This window comes from Chenopodium album, chromosome 21 (assembly GCF_948465745.1).
Source record: "Chenopodium album chromosome 21, dcCheAlbu1.1, whole genome shotgun sequence".
In the NCBI taxonomy this organism is placed as follows: Eukaryota; Viridiplantae; Streptophyta; class Magnoliopsida; order Caryophyllales; family Amaranthaceae; genus Chenopodium; species Chenopodium album.
In genome coordinates, this window is record NC_137854.1 from 18,855,950 (window position 1) to 18,875,613 (window position 19,664).

The following is a 19,664-nucleotide window of genomic DNA, read 5'->3' on the forward strand; positions in this document are numbered from 1 at the left end:
TTCTTAAAGAAGAATTATAATAGAAATTCAGTAAAAATAATTTCAGTTCAGTAAAAATAATTTAATTTCAGTAAAAATAATTTCAGTTCAGTAAAATTAAGTTCAGTTCAATAAAAATAATTTCTGTTCAGTAAAAATAATTTCACTTCAGCAAAATTAAGGTGAATCAAACAGGGCCTTCCTCCAAATGAAACACTTTTTATTGATGCCCTCCTTATTTTTTCATTTGAATTGAACCGAACTAATATTTATTTTTTTTGAAACAATGAACCGAAGTAATTTGAACTTACCTGAATGAAGCTAGACCGCTGCAACCGTGCAACTAATGTAGGTATCAGTATCACTAGAACCCCAACAAAACCAAAATAAAGAAGTAAAAAAACTGGGAAATAAAAAATGGGGGAAGAAAGAGCTTCATCATCATCATTAATGGCGGCCATGGAAGAGGAGATGACGCTTACAGTAAAGTGGAGTGGAAAGGAGTACACTGTTCGAGTATGCGGCGATGATACTGTCGGTGAACTCAAGCGTCGCATTTGTCAAGCTACCGAAGTTCTTCCCAAGCGTCAGAAACTTCTTTACCCTAAAATTGTCGCCCCCAAACTTGCCGATGATTCCACCCTTATCTCTCAACTCCCTTTCAAATCTTCTGTCAAAATGACCATGATCGGGTAATTCAATTTTATTTTTATCGAATTCAATTGTATTTATAGATGATTATTTGCATTTTTTGTCAATTTTATTTCAAGGGATTTTATGAAATAGATGAATTTTGATGATTTAAACTACTTAATACTCAAGATAGCTTTATTAATCTAAAGACTCGATGAAATTTGATGAAGCAATCATTTATTGATTACCAAAATGTAGTGCAAATATGGGGCATGAAAGAAATAACTTTTGTTGCATTTCGAGGATATTAAGCTAGCGAGATTATGTTATATCTCTATTTTTAAAGGGATGCTTGTACTAGAGGACATTAATCGGGCAGAGTTGCGGAGGTGTTGGTGCTTAAGGGAGAAGGAAGGGTTAGGCGAATTGAGTGTTATAGTTCCCCACCACCCTACAAATGAACGGAAAAAAATTGTTAGCCTCTTCTCTTCCTACCACCACCACCTTTTTTTAGACTTTATTATCCCCTATTTAGTTCTCCCTCTTTCCAAATGTGCTTTAATAGTTTATAAATTTAACTTTTAGAAAATGTGTGGATGAGTTGCATTTGACGTAGGGGATGTGTTTTATCATTATATGGGAATTCACCGATTATTAGAATAGCGAGTTATGTGAAATTGACTCAAGTGCTTGGACGTGCCAGAGTTTGCAGTTGATCCGTATTTGCTTGGACTTCTTACCTGGGAAGTTATAAAAATGAAATATTATCTTTACAAGGTTTAATGTCTTGAATCTCCCTTCAGGGTTATGAGTTGATTGCGAAGGCCATTGATCTATGAGTTGATCATCACATTTGTCAATTGTATGAGTAATTCATCTTGTCGTTTGATCTAGTGATACTTAATTATAAAGTTCAACTTGTTTGGAATATCCTAGTTCTATTAGATTGATTGACTGCAATTTTGTTGAGTCAAATTTATAAATTAAACGGTGTTTATCTAGTGTTGGCTACTATTTATGTTAGGGTCATCAATACACCTTGCAACTACTTTAACTAGTACTTTTATGCTCAAACACACTCTAATTTATATGGTAAGCTAAGACCAATTTCTTGACCACTTATACAGCTAGGGCATCTTGCTTGATAATTTGTGATGAACATTATGTATGTCAATTATGTAGTGAGTTGTCGAGGAAGACTCAATGTGCTTTGGCATGCCTAGATTGGGTGATGCCATCTCCATCTTCAAGGCATAGAGGAAGTGGAAGAAAACATTACTTTAGTAAGTGAAGGTAAAGAGTTAGAAAGTGTAACATGGTTTTTAATGGGGGATTTGACATGCAGGGTTCTAGTGTTTGATTATTTAAGGCTGGAATAACTTGAGTATTCAACTAACCTGGTTGTATAATAGGCTGTATGATAGTTTCAATCATGGTGGTGACACAAATTTGATATCTTTTGAAATCACCTTGTGCTTAATTTGTTCAATTTTTCACACTTGATAGCTCTTCTTCTGAACCTTTAGAGATAGCAATAAAACCATGACGGTGATGGTGGAGAAAGGGTGAAGGCCAAATAAATTGGTATGTTGAAGAATAAAACCATGTTGTTGGAGAAAGGGTGAGAGATAACAATTAAACCATGATGGTGATGGTTATGGTGGAGAAATCAAAACAAGCATAAGTGGGTTAATGTGATGAGGCGAAGTCATTTAATTATATTCAAGTGGAGAAATCATTAAATTTCTCCTAAAACTCCATGAAAGTCACAGGCCACAACGGAGCACTTATAACAAAACGTGAGGAATAAGATTTTTGTATGAGGAATTGAATTACACCTTTTTATCTCTGAAAAAAAATGCTACATATATTGAAGGCCAACAACGGTTGCACCCCATAAAGCAAACCACTATACTATAATATGTTATCTAATAATTCACTATGACTATTGACTATATCGTTCACACTCAGATTTGGGTGTTATGTTCAAGTGGGGATCAATTGCGTTTTAAGTAAGGCCAAAGATTACTTGAATGAAAGGCGTAGAGGACACAAAGAAGTTGTGTCTGTAGAAGTAATAACATTGGAAAGAAGGGAATGGAAGGACAAAATCATGGTGGCGATTAATAGAGATATATCTTGGTTCATGTAGTTGACCTATCTTTGTTGATTTTGCCTCATAGTCATGTTGAAATTTATTTTAAGCTAGTTCCTTTATGTTATGGGGCGTTTGGTTAGGGGTATCCAAGAAGGAAAAGGCAATCAAGTGATTAACCATCTTGAATCCCTTTGATGATGTTTGTTAGACAAATCTAATCATTTCTTTTACCTCCCCTATTACCGTACTTTTCTTTACTTTGATTCCCCATTAAGGGAATCACTCTTAATCCCAAACTCCTTTTTACCCAACTACTTTTACCTGCTTCTGCCTTGACAACACCACCTGACCACCTTGAACAACTGCCAGGCCATATTTTACTAAAGAGGGCTTATGTGGTGGTAAGAAGGGAGGGGGTGGTGACGACAGGCATGCAGCCGAACAACGACAACAGGTGCCAAAGAGGGTAGTGGCAAAAGTGGTGTTGGTAGGGTGGATAATGGATTGAATTGGTGGTGGTTGTAAAAGGTGATTCCCTTTCTAAATGGAAATAAGGGATTAGCTTTCCATTCTCCTTGTTTCCCTTTGAACTCTTTTCCTTTCACCTTCACCAACCAAACATCCCCTTGGTTACCCTTCCCTCCTTAGCAATATGCAATGCTAACTAACTCTTGAGTCCCGGTGAACACTATCTCGTGTTGGAAAATATACCGATGAGCTTACATTATGCTGATGAGTAATAGTTCTATGGCTATAAGCTTAATGGCTCTCTTGAAGTATTCAGATTGTAGAACTAGGAATTTCAATTATTTTTTCCTTTGTTGATCTAACACTTGATTTCCGGATATAAGAGTGTTGGGTGTTGTGTCCTGTGTCAAAACATGTCTGACCTATGACAAGGTATCCAAGTAACGGGGACATTTTGGAGGCTCCATATTATTGTGTGCCTAGTTCCGTGGCTCTGGTTGGACCGCCTTATAGCCAGGTGTCCTGGACTTGCTGCATGTAATGGAATTGCAACATGCAAATTGCTTTGTTATCTCATTATTAACTATTACAATGACAATTATTATTATGTTTGTTACAAAAAGGTTTACATATGAACATTGATTGCGCTCTACTATTTGGAAGATACTTGACTCATCCTAGACACTATGTTTGGATAAAGAGAAATGGAGGGAAAGGAAGAGAATAGAAAGAAAGGATGCACCATACTTTGTTTGGATACCTAATGCAAGGAGGGAAGGGGAGGGAATTGGCAGGGCCATTTTCCTTCCCCTTTTAATTAACCAAATCTCCCCTTTGTTGGAGAGATTTGGAAAGAAAATGGAAGGTCACCTTGTCCCTCCCCTCACCTTCCTTTCCCTTCCCTCTTTTTCCTTCCCCTCCCTTATCCTTCATTATTGTCCAAACATAGTGAAAGTATAAAATATGTTTTCCAATATATGTATGAAATAATAAGGTAAATTAAGTCATACATCTAGTGCAACTGAGACAGCTGTTTAAAACTTAAGTAGTTTTATGATGTTGGAGTTGAAATTTTCATGCTGGTTAATTCTTGCTATGAGAGTCATTGTTACTGTTATAAACCCTGGAAGATGGTACTCCAAAACTTGCGGTCATTCATGAATCACTATTTTGACTTCTGTTAGTTTTATAGTGATGTAAGTGATCAAATATGCGTCTTTCCCACCAATGTCTGCACTCTAGTTGCCTATCCCTGTCTTTGTTTCCAGCAACGTTTAGATATTTTGTAAGGACTAAAGAGAGATGCAGACGTGCTTTAGGTCAAATTTTCATTGCCTCCATATATTTTATTTTCTTTTATTTTTATCTTTGTAAAACTTTGATGACCAAATTCAATCCTCATACCTGACTCATGAATCATTGTAGTTTAATGACCATTGGCCATTGCCATTATTATTATTTTTTTATTATTTTTTTTGTTTTTGAGAAAGGCCATTGCCATTATGAACACATTAATAGTATAATGTTTATTGTGCAGGACTGTTGAAGATGATATAATTATTGATCCAGTCGATTCTCCAGAGATTGTTGATGATTTTGAACTTGGGCAAGATGAAGCTGTAGACTTAAAGGATAAAGAGGTTAACAAGCAGAAACTGAGGAGACGTGTTGACCAATATAAGGTTGGTGGCTCTTGTGGAAAGCCTTTTTTCGTTATCTCATTGGAGCTCCATTAATCCTTTGATGGACCTTTTCAAAAATTGAATCATATCAAGAAAAAAGTTATTCATGGTAGACTGTTAAGTTATATAAAAATTATTGCAATAGAGTGATACGGAGTTTAGCTACCCACTAAGATACTAATCAAACAACTGTTGAATGTTGAAATGTAATCACCAAGATACTAAGTCAAGCCCCTTGATTCACTAAGATATACAGAGTGGTTTGACAATGTCACGAAGCTCATAAAGGGCGTGTTTTTGGCCTTACCAAGAAAATCTAAATTCGTCACAAAGACTGTAACTTTCCTGATCACATCATCATTAACCATTTGTATTACAAGGGCCTTTTTTTAAGTATGATCTATGACTAACATGAGGCCTGGTCAAGTTAAGCTTTAAAGCCGATGAACTCCTAAAACCATAAAGTGATTAATCCAAATAGACAGACATATTTCATGCTGGAATATGCCAGTTACAAACCGGGTAAAAACATATTGATTATTAAGCAAAGCAAAGCTCAAATCTTTCTAATTTGATGCTAAAATGCACAAAATGAATATATGAATTGGTTCTGCTGGCCATACAACTAAGCCTCATAATATAAGCTGCTTCGCTTTGGCAAGTTTTGAGCTCTTGTTGTATCAATCACGAACTCACGTGCACTAGCCCCAAACCATCACACCATCATCATACTGTAGATAGTTTTGGATGAATATAAGATCAAGTCAACAATATCAAGATAATCAATTTATCCTTGCTTAGTTACTTTAATTTAGTACTCCCTCCGTCCTTTTATGTTTTACTCAGCTACTATAGACATGCAATATAAGAAAATATTGAAAAATTTGAGTGGGTATAAGATAAGTAGGATAAAGTAAGAAAGAAAGTATTAAAAGGTGGGTTTGTGTTAGATAATAGTGATAAAGTAAGAGAGTATGGAAAGGTATAATGTGTAAATGAAGGGGTAAGAAATTTAACAGGGCATGCCAAAAATTAAATAAAGCAAAGTATGTAGAGTATAAAAAAAGAAGGCCCAAAATGGAAAGTGAGTAGAATATAAAGAACGCAGGAAGTAATTGCTGCTACCATGTGTATGACATGTTAGGGCTCAATTGACACTGTCCCAAAATTGGGCTTGAGTATGAGAAAACAACATTAATTCTCCTTATTCTAGGAAATTTTTAGCTGCTTTCCAAATTTTACGTTGCCGATGCATGTATATACATTTCAAGCTGACTTGCTCTTTATTTTTTGGTTGCATTATAATTTTACACACATAAATGAATATGCAATGCATGCTTCTCTCTTCCAACACTAATTCTTAATAATATTCGTGATATAAAATTAATGGGGTGTATAGGTGTAGATTGAAATATTTTTCCATATTCTTGTTTGAGATTTTGAGTGCCCTACATGGGTAAGGAAAAACGAAAGGTTGAGGTATCAAAGGTTATGAGTGTGATATACATACTGAAGAGTGTTGTAGATTTGAGCAGCTTTGGTCAAGATTTCAAGTGACATTATTGTGAACTTATTAAATTTTGCTACTTATGGCTGCCTTTATTGTTAATTAAACTATGTTAATGTGCGAGGGTTTAGGGTGGCAGCAGGGGCGGATCCACGATGGGTTCAAGTGGGTTCATTGAACCCACTGAATTTTCGAAAAAAAAAAAAATAAAAAGCAAAAAAAAAAATTTAAAAAAAAAAACAAATATACGAATAAAAGCAATTTGTCCGCATAAGTTAGGATAGAACAAGTAGCATAGCTCAGTGGTAGAATGGAGTTTACTTTGAGCGCTTGACCTTCAAGGTTCGATTCCCAGCAACGTTAATTTTATTTTAGCCTTTTTTTTATCATTATTTTTTCCCCCTTTTGTTTGAATTTCTTCTCTAAGCTCCAACCAACAATAAAATTTCTCTTTTTCTTCATTCAAAAACTCACAATATCTCAAAAACTCATTCAAAGGCAAAACATCAAACCCCTTTATCCCAACTTTTTTTTTTCCCAACTTCCTTCCCCAAAGTATATAAAAAATCCGAATGCATTTGTACATCCCATTTTCTAATTGTATTCTATTTTACTAAGTTATATGTCATCCACTATAAATAAGAATTTAAAAGTATCTATTAAATTTAGTTTATACTTCCTCCGTTTTCTTTTACTTGCAACATTCCCTAAAAAGGAAATGTCACAATACTTGCAACACACTATAAAAGGAAAGTTACTTCAGGGAAAAACTATACTATATCTCTTATTTAAAGCACATGACCCACTAAATTACACTCCTAACAACCACTCATCTTATTTTAAAGTTTATTAAACCTCATCTTTCTTAATTACCGCGCTAAAAGGTGTGTTGCATCTAAAAGAAAACAGAGGAAGTACTTTTTTTTTTTTTTTTATAATTGCAATGCTTATAATTTTACAATATGTACACATACTCTTTTGATCGTTTTTTGTGGTTTATACGTTGGAAAATATATAGAGTCAAGTGAGTACTTGTCAAATTAGTCTCGAATAGTATTTTTATGATATCAACTATTTATAAGTTTTACAAAATTGATATAACTTAAGATATTTAGCGTGTAGAATGTGTATTGGCAACCATGAAATCTTCAATGTTAAACGCAAACGTATTACTTATTTTCTTTAAAAGATTCTGAACCCACACTTCTAAATTCTTGGATACGCCACTGTGGCACTCTGGTAGAATTACATTAAAAGCTATTAGGCTTTATCCCAGTCCAATTAGGACATGTCATACTCCCTTAGTTTTAAGAGACGGGAGGTGCAAAAGTTACCTAGAGCCTAAGAGCAAGGTGAATGCGAAGGCACACCTTTTATAGAATGGGCACAACTTTTCACAATTTTTAAATATAAATTATTTCATGTTTGGAATTGGCCCAAATGAGTTAACAAAAATAAATTAAAAGATTTATGTAAAATAAGTAACATAATGGGGAGGGGGGGTATCATGTGATTGTGAAGCAAAAAGGTGTCAGTGTGATTATTGTAATTTGTTATCCAGGTAAAATATATGGAGAGAAAAGAAGAACCAAGATAGAAATTCACCAACGAATTAGGGTTTCTATAATCAGTATGTGGGAGTTAAATTGAAGCAAATGCATGCACTTAATTGAAGGCATTCGCTAGAATTAAATATGTTCTTTTTATAATAATTTTGATTAAATTCTACTCTTATTCTCTCGTATTTGAACATGAGGCAGTTAGGTGCCTCACCATTGTGCGTTGGTTGGCGCATGCTTTTGTCGGCTTTTGGAATGCATGAATTTTGGTCCATGCCTTGACTCACTTTTTGCCCAGGCACCCTTTAACACTAAGCTTCCTTCATTTACTAATTTTGATTTGGCGCATTTGCCAATGTGTTATTTTGACTCTTAATATCTCTAATTGTCTCAATTTCTAAACTATAAAAGCTATACTAGTATATTTTGAAAATATGTATCGAGACAAAATTTATGAGATATAACACAATTATGTTTTTCATTTTGTATAAATAGCAAAATACGGTAAACATGAAGTGGATAAATAGTGTCTAAAGTGAAAAATGGAACACCTTAAAAAAAACTGGGATGTATCCTTCAATGTTTCAATAGCTTTCCCTTTGCGATTATATTTTACATGTATTATGAAGAGTCCTAATCAAATAAGGAGTTTTAATTTAGTGCAGTAGACTCTTTGTTAGATTATGTTAGAATTCCTATTGCCTCCACAAAGCCATAAAGGGCTTTAGTATTTTTTTTTTTTTTTTTTTTTTTCCAAAGAACGTGTGAGATTGAGCATGAAGGTTTTTGACAAAACCTAATGTGAGTAGGTCAGATGCTTCTTTGCCCAATTTAGCGGTCCTAGCTTGGTTTTTGTGTTGCTTGTTTGAACAAATTTAGTTTAATTTAAATTAACATCCAAGACTCCTGTTTTGTGAAGTTGTTTGACCTAACAAAATCATCAATGTGAGAATGTGAATTTGTATTGTATTCTCATACCTTGGTATTCATATGTCATGTGATAGCTACATGTTTTTGTACATGTTTTTTATTGTCCCATTATTTCATTAGAATCCCCTTCTTAATAGCTGCTCTGTTTTCCTGTTTCTCTTCACTCAATTTGAACATGGCGATATTGGGAAGTCCAATTATAAACTGTTACTTTTTTTTTTTTTTTTTTTGAACAATATAAACTATTACTTTCTAGACTAGAAATGGACTTTTGTGGAGAATTTGTAGTGCTTAAATTATTAGATGTTGGTGGTTTGCCTTAAATTAGTCTCAACTCTCATGTGACCAATGGCTGCCTGGCTTGGCGTGGCTTGATTTTGGTAATTAGGGGATGAAGGATGTATTTAATATAAAAGTGATGCTTATTTGGGAAGGCAAACCACTAATGTTGGAATGCTCAAAGTTAAAATTTTTTCAAATGACCAGTGGAAGCTGGAATACTCTTGTCAATTTTTTATTACTCAGAATTTTTTTTATTTTTTATTTTTTATTTTTTATGCTTTTGTTTTCTTACTTTTTGATTTTTTTGTCTTGGATGATTAACGTTACATTGCGAGCTGACTGAACTTTCCATTGTCACATCAAATAATTGATAAAATTCCTGTTCTGATAACTTGCATGTTATCTACAGGTTACAGTCCTATGTACCTCACATGGGGATCCTCCCAGATATATGCTTTTGGTCTCGTTTAGTATTAAATATTTTTCTTGCCTCTGATCTTTTCTCTTCAAACACCTGGGTTCATTACAGATTGAAGTACGGAATCCCTGCCGAAAAGGAAAGAAATTACTTGTTCTTGATATTGACTACACTCTATTTGACCATCGTTCAACAGCAGAGAACCCTCTACAACTTATGCGACCATGTAAGTGGCTGTTTTCTGGTGATTGGTTAAATATCTGTATTATGTAACCTGACATACTTTACTGCAGATCTCCATGAATTCCTCACTGCTGCTTATGCTGAGTATGATATAATGATATGGTCTGCAACCAGGCAAGATTTTCTCTTGCCTACAAAATCTACTACATTTATGAAAAGCAGTATCGTATTTAAATGTACATTGAATCATGTTCAAATGGCCAAAAGTTTACATTTTGTTAATACATCATCCTCATACTTCATTCTAAATTAGTTGACACGTTTTAGCTTTTAACACACCAACTCTACTTTGATTAGCTTTAATGATTTATAAATAAGAAAGATAGTCATGTGGGATCTTAATAGAATCCTATCAATGTGATTTTTCAAATTAATAACTTTTTATAATTTTAATTTACTAATTAGAGATTTACACTTGAATTTCTGCATTGGTCAATGTGATAAAAGAAATGTGTCAATTAATTTGGAACAAAGGAATCATATCACTTACGCCGTCCTTAATACCTAGAAAATTTTTGAAGGAATCAACCAATTATCGCTGGTCTTAGAATAGTTATGACTATATAGTACAGTATAAAGAAAATATTTCACCTGTAACTTTTTATGTGAGAGGTGGTCTGTCCAAATAAGTTGATTAGACAGAGGGAAGTGAAAGAAGGGTGCTTGGGCAAGAGGTGGTATGCGAGGGATAGATGAATGAGGGAAGTGGTTGTGGTTGCTGCAGTTGAAATGGTTAGGTGAATCGGTGTTCCTATTCGATAGGGAAGTGGTGGGGAGCTGGTCATCGGGGTTGGCCAGTTGGGTTCCAAGAAGGTAAGGGTTGGGGAGGGCTGCATTGGTGGTAATGATTATGCTGCGGTGGGGAGAAGAGAATAAGAAAAGAATTCAACTGTTGAACCGGTTATAGGTCACAGGCTCACATCAGAGAATTTTGGTAAAACCTTCTGCATAGTTTTGATTAATTTGAGATTGTTGCATAGCAGGTATTGTTCTGGGAAAAGACTGGCAATAATTGTGGATCGGATTTTCATATTATTTTTCTCTTTATTATTTTGGGATATTTTGCAGTATGAAGTGGGTTGAATTAAAGATGGGCCAGCTTGGAGTGCTCAACAATCCCAACTACAAAATTACTGCTCTTTTGGACCATCTAGCTATGATCACAGTTCAATCGGAATCACGTGGTGTGTTCGACTGCAAACCTCTGGGTTTGATTTGGGCTCATTTTCCCGAGGTTAGAAGCAATTTTTCTTACTTTCTAGTTTGTCGTGCATCTCCGTATACTTTTAACTATTCAGAGTTTCATTATATGTTACACTGATGTTTAACTTGCTAAGAAGCACAACAAATGCATTTTTTATTTTGTAAATGTGTAGACATCTACTTTTGTCCTCCTATTTCGACAGGAAGTGCTATGACGATAAATAAAAACCATCTTTATGTTGGATCAACGTGAAGAATGCTTATGGACATCTGATTAAGTCACAAGAATGCAAAAAGACTAGCCTAACCCAAAACAAAATGAATTACGGTCCAAATTAACCAAACCCGATCATAATTAGGCTTAAGCCCGAGGTTAAAACCTAATTTTGACGGACTTAGAGGCGCCTAGGTTAAAAATCAATGTTGCCGCAAAAAAATCCGCGTGCATCTCAATGAATCGCACTGGTTTGGCGCGCGCAACTAAATCAGTTGCGCATGACACCCAGCGCAACATCTAGTGATGAACTTGCGGAGATGCAGAATTTCATAAAAATATAAAATCGAATCTTACCATAATACCGCGCGCAAGATATTCAGTTGTGCTGCCTATAGCATCGCATCTAAATCACTTGCGCTGGCTGTCGCGCGCCACCAATTCTGATGCGCGCGACACTTGCTGCGGCAGAACGCTCACAATACTAAACGCATCCATTGCCTATATATAGAGACTTAATATGAGACTTAAACAGACAAAAACTAACCAAAAACTTTGGCTTAAACTTTGTGAAACATGTGTACTACCAACCCTTTTGGTCCTAAACACTCGCCCCTCTCAATGAGTCCATAATTGTTCTAAATGAAGATCTAGCAAGGAAAAGTGGTAGATTCCCAAGCACTTAGATCAATCACCTTTATTTTTCTTGTTTAAATGACCTTTAATCAATTAATTAGTATTGCTTGATCACTTTAAACAAACTTTAATTAATTAATTTCACATAGTATCTTGCGTTAAATAAAGAATATAATTGAATTATTAATTGTTGTTTGATCACCTAAGTCAAGACGAATCTTGTTATGTATTGTTCTTTTCACGAATATTGATTAAATAAGAATAACGACTTTTGCAATGTAATTCCTGCATGATTGATGCGTGTAAATAAAATCAATTAACTTAGGGTTCGTTTGGCATCGCTGTGGTTTTTAGTTTCTTGGTTTTTTATTTTTTAAAAGTATATTATATATGTCACATAATGAATAAAAAATTATTTAGATTTATTAAAATCATGATAATTTTGAAAACTGACAACAGAAAAGTGGAAACACCTTTTTCTTGTTTCATGTTTTTGGTTTTTAGTTTTAAAAAAATAGGAAACTGAAAACCAAAAATGATATCACGTTACCTATATTGTTTGGTGCTGAAATAGCTAGTAGAGGCCGTACTAGGGTTAGGATAGCGATCCCCCCTAAAGGGAACGTTATCTTAGTACCCTTGCTCTCGAACTCATTTTTGATACACGTAGATCAATTTGGACATGGGTAAACTTATGATTCGTGCTAAATATCCATTGAACTCTACTTGGGAGAAAGGCATGAACGAGGTTTATGAGTTTTCCTAAAACTCATTGGCGACTCTTACTTGTTATAAAAAAGCGTGATGCTAGGATTAACTCTAATTTAAGGTCCCAAACAGTGAGGAATTCAATTAATACACCCTAACAAGTGTATAGTCCTAGGCTTTTAAGGGCCATGAGCATCTAAGGAGAAGGATCCCTTACGATAGGCACATCCTCCTTACACACAATAGATGCATTTTTTATTTTTTAAATATAAAAAAATGCACATTTGGGTGGGCATGTCTGTGGATAGGTTACATAATTAAATTTTCAAGTAAAAAAGCCAAGAGAGTAAAATCCGATTATATATATATATATATATATATATATATATATATATATATATATATATATATATATATATATATATATTGTTTTTTTTTTTTTTAATTTTTTTATTTTCCATAATTTTTGTCAGATTAAGAATTGTGGATTAATCTTGTGGATTAATTGTGTTCCGGATGAATTTCTGTACTATGCTATTTTTGTTGAGATACATGTTTATGTTGAAAGTCTAATAGCCTTTTCATGTGACAGTATTATAATTCAACAAACACCATAATGTTCGATGATTTGAGAAGAAATTTCGTGATGAACCCGCAGAATGGACTGACAATCAGACCTTTCAGGAAAGCTCATGCTAACCGAGAGAAGGATAAGGAACTTGTAAAGCTTACACAGTATTTGCTTTCCGTAGCAGAACTTGATGACCTCAGTGTTCTTGATCATCGTAGTTGGGAATCATTCGTTGACGATAGTTCCAAGAGGCGTCGTCGTGTATGATGCTCTTTATGTCATAACATAAAATAACTATGTAGTTCAATTTTTGCTGTCAAGCTATTAATTACATGCTTTTATCAATGATAGTTCCTGCGGATGGATTCCGTTATTGAATGTGTATACGACATTAGTTTTGATTCTATTTTCCCAGGATCGGCCATGCTGAATATATAATGATTTCACATGATAGTACTTGCTAGGATAATTAAATTTCCGAGTTAAAAGCTCAACAAAGTTATAATACAAATTTTTATTTAAGACTGCCTTTGTCACAAGTGCAGTCCTGCTAAACAGATGTACTCTCTCTTTAATTTTAGGAAAATTTGTTTAAAAGGATTACCTCAGTGGTCCCTTTTGTTTAGAAGGACCAATTCAGTCAAAGATTATATAAAAGGACCACAAAACACAACTTGGGTTGGTTAGTGGGACCATGTCCTATATTCAGGGAAGTCAACGTCGGAGTCCGGTGTTGACCGTCATGGCGTCACGTGCTAGACATGTGAATTATTAAGTTGGGTCTAATTTTTTTTTAAAATCTTTTTTTTCCATTCCTTTTCACAATTTTCCCCCAAAAATCCCATTGACACCCAATTTTTCCAATACTTCTTTCTCTCTCCTCGAAGCATAAACTCCATATTCACTGGAATTTACAATTGTGCCCTCTTTCTCCTAACAAATTCATTCAGAGAGCAATTGAAGAGGAGTAGCAGAAGGTAAGCATTGTGAATTTATTTTGAATTTGTCGAATTTAGGGAATTTGGTTGATATTGTTCGTTTTTATGTTTTGTTCAAAATTAGATTTGCAGCAAAATGAATCTGGGCAAAATGAAGAGAACTAAGTGCAATTGTGGGATTCCATTAGCGCAAAAACTAAGTCCCCTTTCCCTTGCGCTTACATGTTCCATTTGCCATTGATAAGGTCGAAAAACAAAAAAGGTCAAGAAAAATGGCGAGAAAACAACCCAAATGAGTTAAAGAAAGTGACAGGAGAGAGTAGAATAGACATACTTTACCTTTAATAGCCTATTAAATTGCTGCTCAGATCTCACCAACAATGGCAGACACTAAATGCCCATGAACAATCCTTCGAGGAAAGAGAAAGAAGAAAGAAATGAAAAAAATTAGGGGTAATTGGGAATTTTGGGAGGAAATCGTGAAAAAAAAAAAAAGAAAAAATAAGAAAAAAAAATAGACTCAACTTAATGAGTCACGTGATTGGCTCGTGATGGTCAACGTTGGACTCCGGCGTCGACCTACCTGAAAGTAACAAGGGGTCCCACTTAACAACCCAAAGTGTGTTTTGTAGTCATTTTAAACAACTTTTGGCTTAATTGGTCCTTATGAACAAAAGAGACCACTTACGTGGTTCTTGTGAACAATCTAATATATATATATATATATATATATATATATATATATATATATATATATATATATATATATATATATATATAAAAAGGAGAGTTTTATCCCGAGTTTTTAGAGAGGCACGTAAGATCTAATTTTCTTAGTGCGCCATGTAGGTTTATAAATTTTAATAGTAGCCAATTAAATAACAAATAAAATCTTTTATAATTAAATAACTTAAATACCACGTAAGTAAAATTGGTGAATGAGATTTTTAAATTTAAATTAATTAAATATAAAATATTATCTTTTGATATTAGGAATTTTATCTAAGTATATAACTAATTTAGCACATAATTTTTTTTTAAAAAATTATTAATAAAAAATTCAAACAAACCGTGCATTGCACGGGTTTCATCTAGTTTTCCTTAATTTTAACACTAGTTTAAGTCCCGTGCAATGCACGTTTTTTTTACTTAATCTAATTATGAATTACAATGTTATTTTAACAATAATTTCTATTAAAAAAAAAATTAATTTTTTTAATTTACACAAATACTTGAATTTCTTTTCAAAAAATTATTAATTTGAATTTCTATTACATCTGATATCAAAAATTATTGATCATTAAACATTTTTTAAAAATAATAATAAAAAAAACCAGGAATTTAATAATATAGGGTTTTGAATAAGAGTCAAATTTTATGTTCATTATAACCCGTGCAATGTACTTATAAACCTCATATGTCCCTATTTTGTTGGCATGCTTTGACCGGCCTACAGTGTTTTATAGCATACTTTGATCGACATAATGTTTTATACAAATATATAATAAAAACTAAAGTATCATCCTTGGGTAGAGCAAAAAAAACTTTCAAAGAAAAAATACGATGTAGAATTATACAAAGTATTGGAGTAGTACATCGTTCTAGTATATTACCTTACACGTAGTACATAGTTGTTTATTATAGAAAAATACATATTGTAGAATGTATGAAATAATTATTAAAATATTTTAATTGAATGCATATAGAATATACTTCGTATATAATTGCCTAATTGAAAGTTAAATATTATAGGATATATAAATTAATAATATTCATGAAGATTTGTAATATAAAAAAGAAGGGGGGGGGGGGTTTAAAAGTGACTAGAAATTTTTTAATTATAATATGACAAGTGTCATGTTAAATTCACTTTTAGTATTATGTTATTGATTGATTGATTCCTCTCTCCACTTTCCTAAATATTCTCTCTTCTCTTTCAAATTTCTAGTCTCTTTACCGAAATTAAATGCTTGTTTTCCTTTTACTAGTGTCCTAAGATTAAGAGTATGTTTATAAATATAACTTATTGTTTTGGATACTTTTACCCTCATCTCTAATATCAAATTTATTGTACTTGACAATTTACTTTTGAGATTAACTTCCTCCAACTTCCTCTCCTATTAGATTTAAGGAATTAACAATCTTTCATTCCACTTCTCTCCTTTTAGCTTATATCCATTTGCATTGAGAGCCACAAAAAATGAGAAATGAGACTTAATTTCAAAATAAAGGGAGTATCATCTTTCCTTTGTTTTTCTCTCCTTAACACTAGATTAGGTCTTGCGTTGCACGGTAATTTTACTTTAGCCTACTAAAAAGAAATTTTGATTTCTAACACAATAAAAAAAGCTCAATTTTTTTTTCCCTAACATTATAAATAAAAGCTTTTACTTTAACATCATATAAAAGCTATCAAGAATGATGACAGAAACACAACATTTTTCCATCTTAGTACAATTGTACGTCGATGGAAAAATAAAATCGAAGCAATCAAGAATGATGATGGTCAATGGCTCAGCGACAAATTGGAGATTCAAAATCAGATTGTTCAATATTTCACAAAGCTATTCACAGAGGAGGGTGGTCCTGAAACTTATGATCTTCCCCAAGATATCTTTCCAGAGCTTTTATCAAGTGACTGGAGCACTCTCGTTAAGCCATACTCCAAGATGGAAATTGAATGTGTTGTAAAAGAAATGGGCTCGTTGAAGGCTCCAGGGCCCGATGGTTTTCAAGCGATTTTCTATCAAAAAAATTGGGAGCTCGTGGCTGACACTGTTTATAAGACGATAATACCTATTCTTGAAGGTAAAGGACTTCCGGATAACATCAATGAGACTCTTATTGCTCTCATCCCCAAGATTGAGAATCCGGAGTTAGCCTCCCAATTTAGACCGATGGGCTTTGTAATGTGGCTTATAAAATAGTCACTAAAGTCATTGTCAATCGATTGAAGCCTATTCTTCCAAGATTGATCTCCAATACACAAGCTAGTTTTGTGCCGGGAAGACAAATCACGGACAACATTGTCATTGTTCAAGAGGTGATTCACACCATGAGACGGAAGCAAGGTGCTAAAGGTTTAATGGCCATTAAAATCTATTTTGAAAAAGCATACGATCGTCTTCGATGGCTTTTCATTAGAGATACAATGGTACAAATGAATCTCCCTATTACAATGATTGACTTAATCATGGAGTGTGTTTCTTCGGCTTCGCTTCAAGTTCTTTGGAATGGTGAACCATCGCAAAGGTTCAAACCGAGTAGAGGGATTAGGCAAGGGGATCCCCTTTCGCCTTATTTATTTGTGATGTGTATGGAAAGATTCTACCAAACCATCGAGGAGGCAATAGTGAATAAAAGGTGGAAACCAATTCGGGCTAGTCGTGATTGGCCTGCTCTTTCAAACCTCTTTTTCGCGGATGATATCATCCTATTTGCTGAAGCTTCTACTGACCAAGCTGAGGTGATACATGACTGTCTCGAGAGGTTTTGCAGCGCATCTGGACAAAAAGTCAGCTTTGCAAAATCACGAGTATATTACTCAGCAAACACTGACCTTGATACAAGGCTGGCAGTGAATGAAAAACTCCGAATGGAAAGCACTGAAGATCTTGGTATGTATTTGGGTATGCCAACGCTTACAAGTCGAGTAACCAAAGAAACCTTTAGCCATATTTGTGAGAAAATAGATAGAAAATTAGCAGGATGGAAGACAAAATACTTATCACTAGCTGGCAGAATGACATTAGCAAAATCGACCCTATCAACTATGGCTTTGTACTCGATGCAATCGGCAAAAATTCCAAAAGCAACATGTGAAGAAATTGACAAGAAAACGCGAAGATTCATTTGGGGAGGGAGTGATGAAAAGCTTGGTGTGCATCTTATATCCTAGGAAGCTTTACAAAGGCCAAAAATCAAGGGTGGCATAGGAATTTTTTCAGCTAGTCAAGCTAATGCTGCATTTCTCACAAATCTTGGTTGGAGGGTGCTTTCGGAGCCACATTCACTTTGGTCTCGAGTTCTAAGAGCAAAATATTGTAAAGGCTGATGCGATGTGGACATGTTTGAGCCTAAAGCTGGTAGCTCGAATGTATGGTGCGGCATCACTGAGAATGCTAAAGTTTTAGGCAAAGGTATGAAAGTAGCCATTGGCAATGGTACTCAAACTCTGTTTTGGGACCATAGATGGGCCTCGGATGAACCCCCTAAGTGACTTAGCTATTCAACCGATCCCTGCTGAAATTGAAGGCGCAACAGTTGAAGAGATGTGGGAGGAAGGCATGGGCTGGAAATGGAACATATTCTCACCATACCTCGACCAAACAACTCTGAAAAAAATCCAGAATCATGAGGTACGTCCTGATCCTAGTATTGGAGATTTGGTGTACTGGAAAGATGGGGAAAAAGGTTGATTTACTATTAAATCTATCTTGAGCATCATGAGGCATGAAACGGATGTAATTAATGATGAGTGTTGGGATACTATATGGAATGCCCCTGTGCTGCAAAGGATAAGGGCTTTCTTATGGTTGGCGTGCCACGATATAGTCCTTGGCAATTTGAATCGATTCAAGAGGAAAATGACGGATGATCCTAGGTGCTATATTTTGGTGGGGTGCTACTGAAGAGTCTACACTCCATATAATTTGTGATTGTCCTACAGCAAGAGTGGTGTGGAAAAAAACTGTTGATGATTCAAATTGCTAGCAGATTTTTCCAAGGTAACCTTCGAGATTGGATAACAGAAAATTTGAAGGAAGATGACATTGGAGGTGAATCTTGGACGACTTACTTTGGAGTGGCTGTTTGGTGGATTTGGAGGTGGAGAAACTGCTTCACTTTCAACCGTCGAGATGAAATACCCATTGACTTCAGGGCATCTCTTCAAATCAGATATGATGAGGCACGTAGAGGTATATGGGATGCTATTGAATCTGATAAGCCTAAGAAGAACTACAAAATTCCAGCCAACATTAGTTGGATTGCTCCAGATTATGGATGGTTTGTTCTGAATTGTGATGGAGCAGCAAAAGGGTGCCCAGGCCCAGCTGGAGGAGGAGCAATTGTAAGAGATTATGCTGGCAGATTTGTTTTAGCTTTTGCAGCAAGCTTTGGCTACTGCTCTGCTATTAGAGCAGAGGTAATGGCGCTAACAAGAGGTTTAGAGCTTGCCAAGAACTGCCAGATTTCCAGACTTGAGATTCAACTAGATAATATTGCTTGCATTCAGGCCCTTAACAAGCAAATTATACCAAGAGGCGAGAACATTCATGATATTACTTACTGCAAGAAACTGATCTCAACAACGCATTGGGAGGTGAAGCTAGTTCATGTCTATAGAGAGGGAAATAGAGCGGCGGATTGGTTAGCCAACTGTGGAGTCATTCAGGACTCTCAACTGGTGTACTTTAGTAATAAACCGGTAGAATTAAATCGTATTTTAGAGGAAGATGTAAGAGGTGTGGCCTTGCCACGACTCATTCCTCCTTGGGTACTTAGTTTCTTAGTTTTATTTCTGTTAGTTTCTTTTGCCTTTTGTTTTCTTTCCCTATTTTTGGTGCTTGTAACCTCATTGGAATAAAAATATAT

General features: G+C 34.7%; 1 protein-coding gene across 1 annotated transcript; it reads left to right on the top strand.

Moving 5' to 3' along the window:
- Positions 1-343: 343 nt before the first annotated feature.
- Positions 344-13,504, top strand: LOC145602011 (ubiquitin-like domain-containing CTD phosphatase). Its single transcript, XM_081658121.1, has 6 exons — positions 344-671; positions 4,716-4,860; positions 9,668-9,782; positions 9,850-9,913; positions 10,868-11,033; positions 13,153-13,504. Exons 1-6 carry the CDS (start codon positions 397-399, stop codon positions 13,396-13,398), a joined length of 1,011 nt encoding a protein of 336 aa, XP_081514247.1. The 5' UTR covers positions 344-396; the 3' UTR covers positions 13,399-13,504.
- The last annotated feature ends 6,160 nt before the right edge of the window (positions 13,505-19,664 follow it).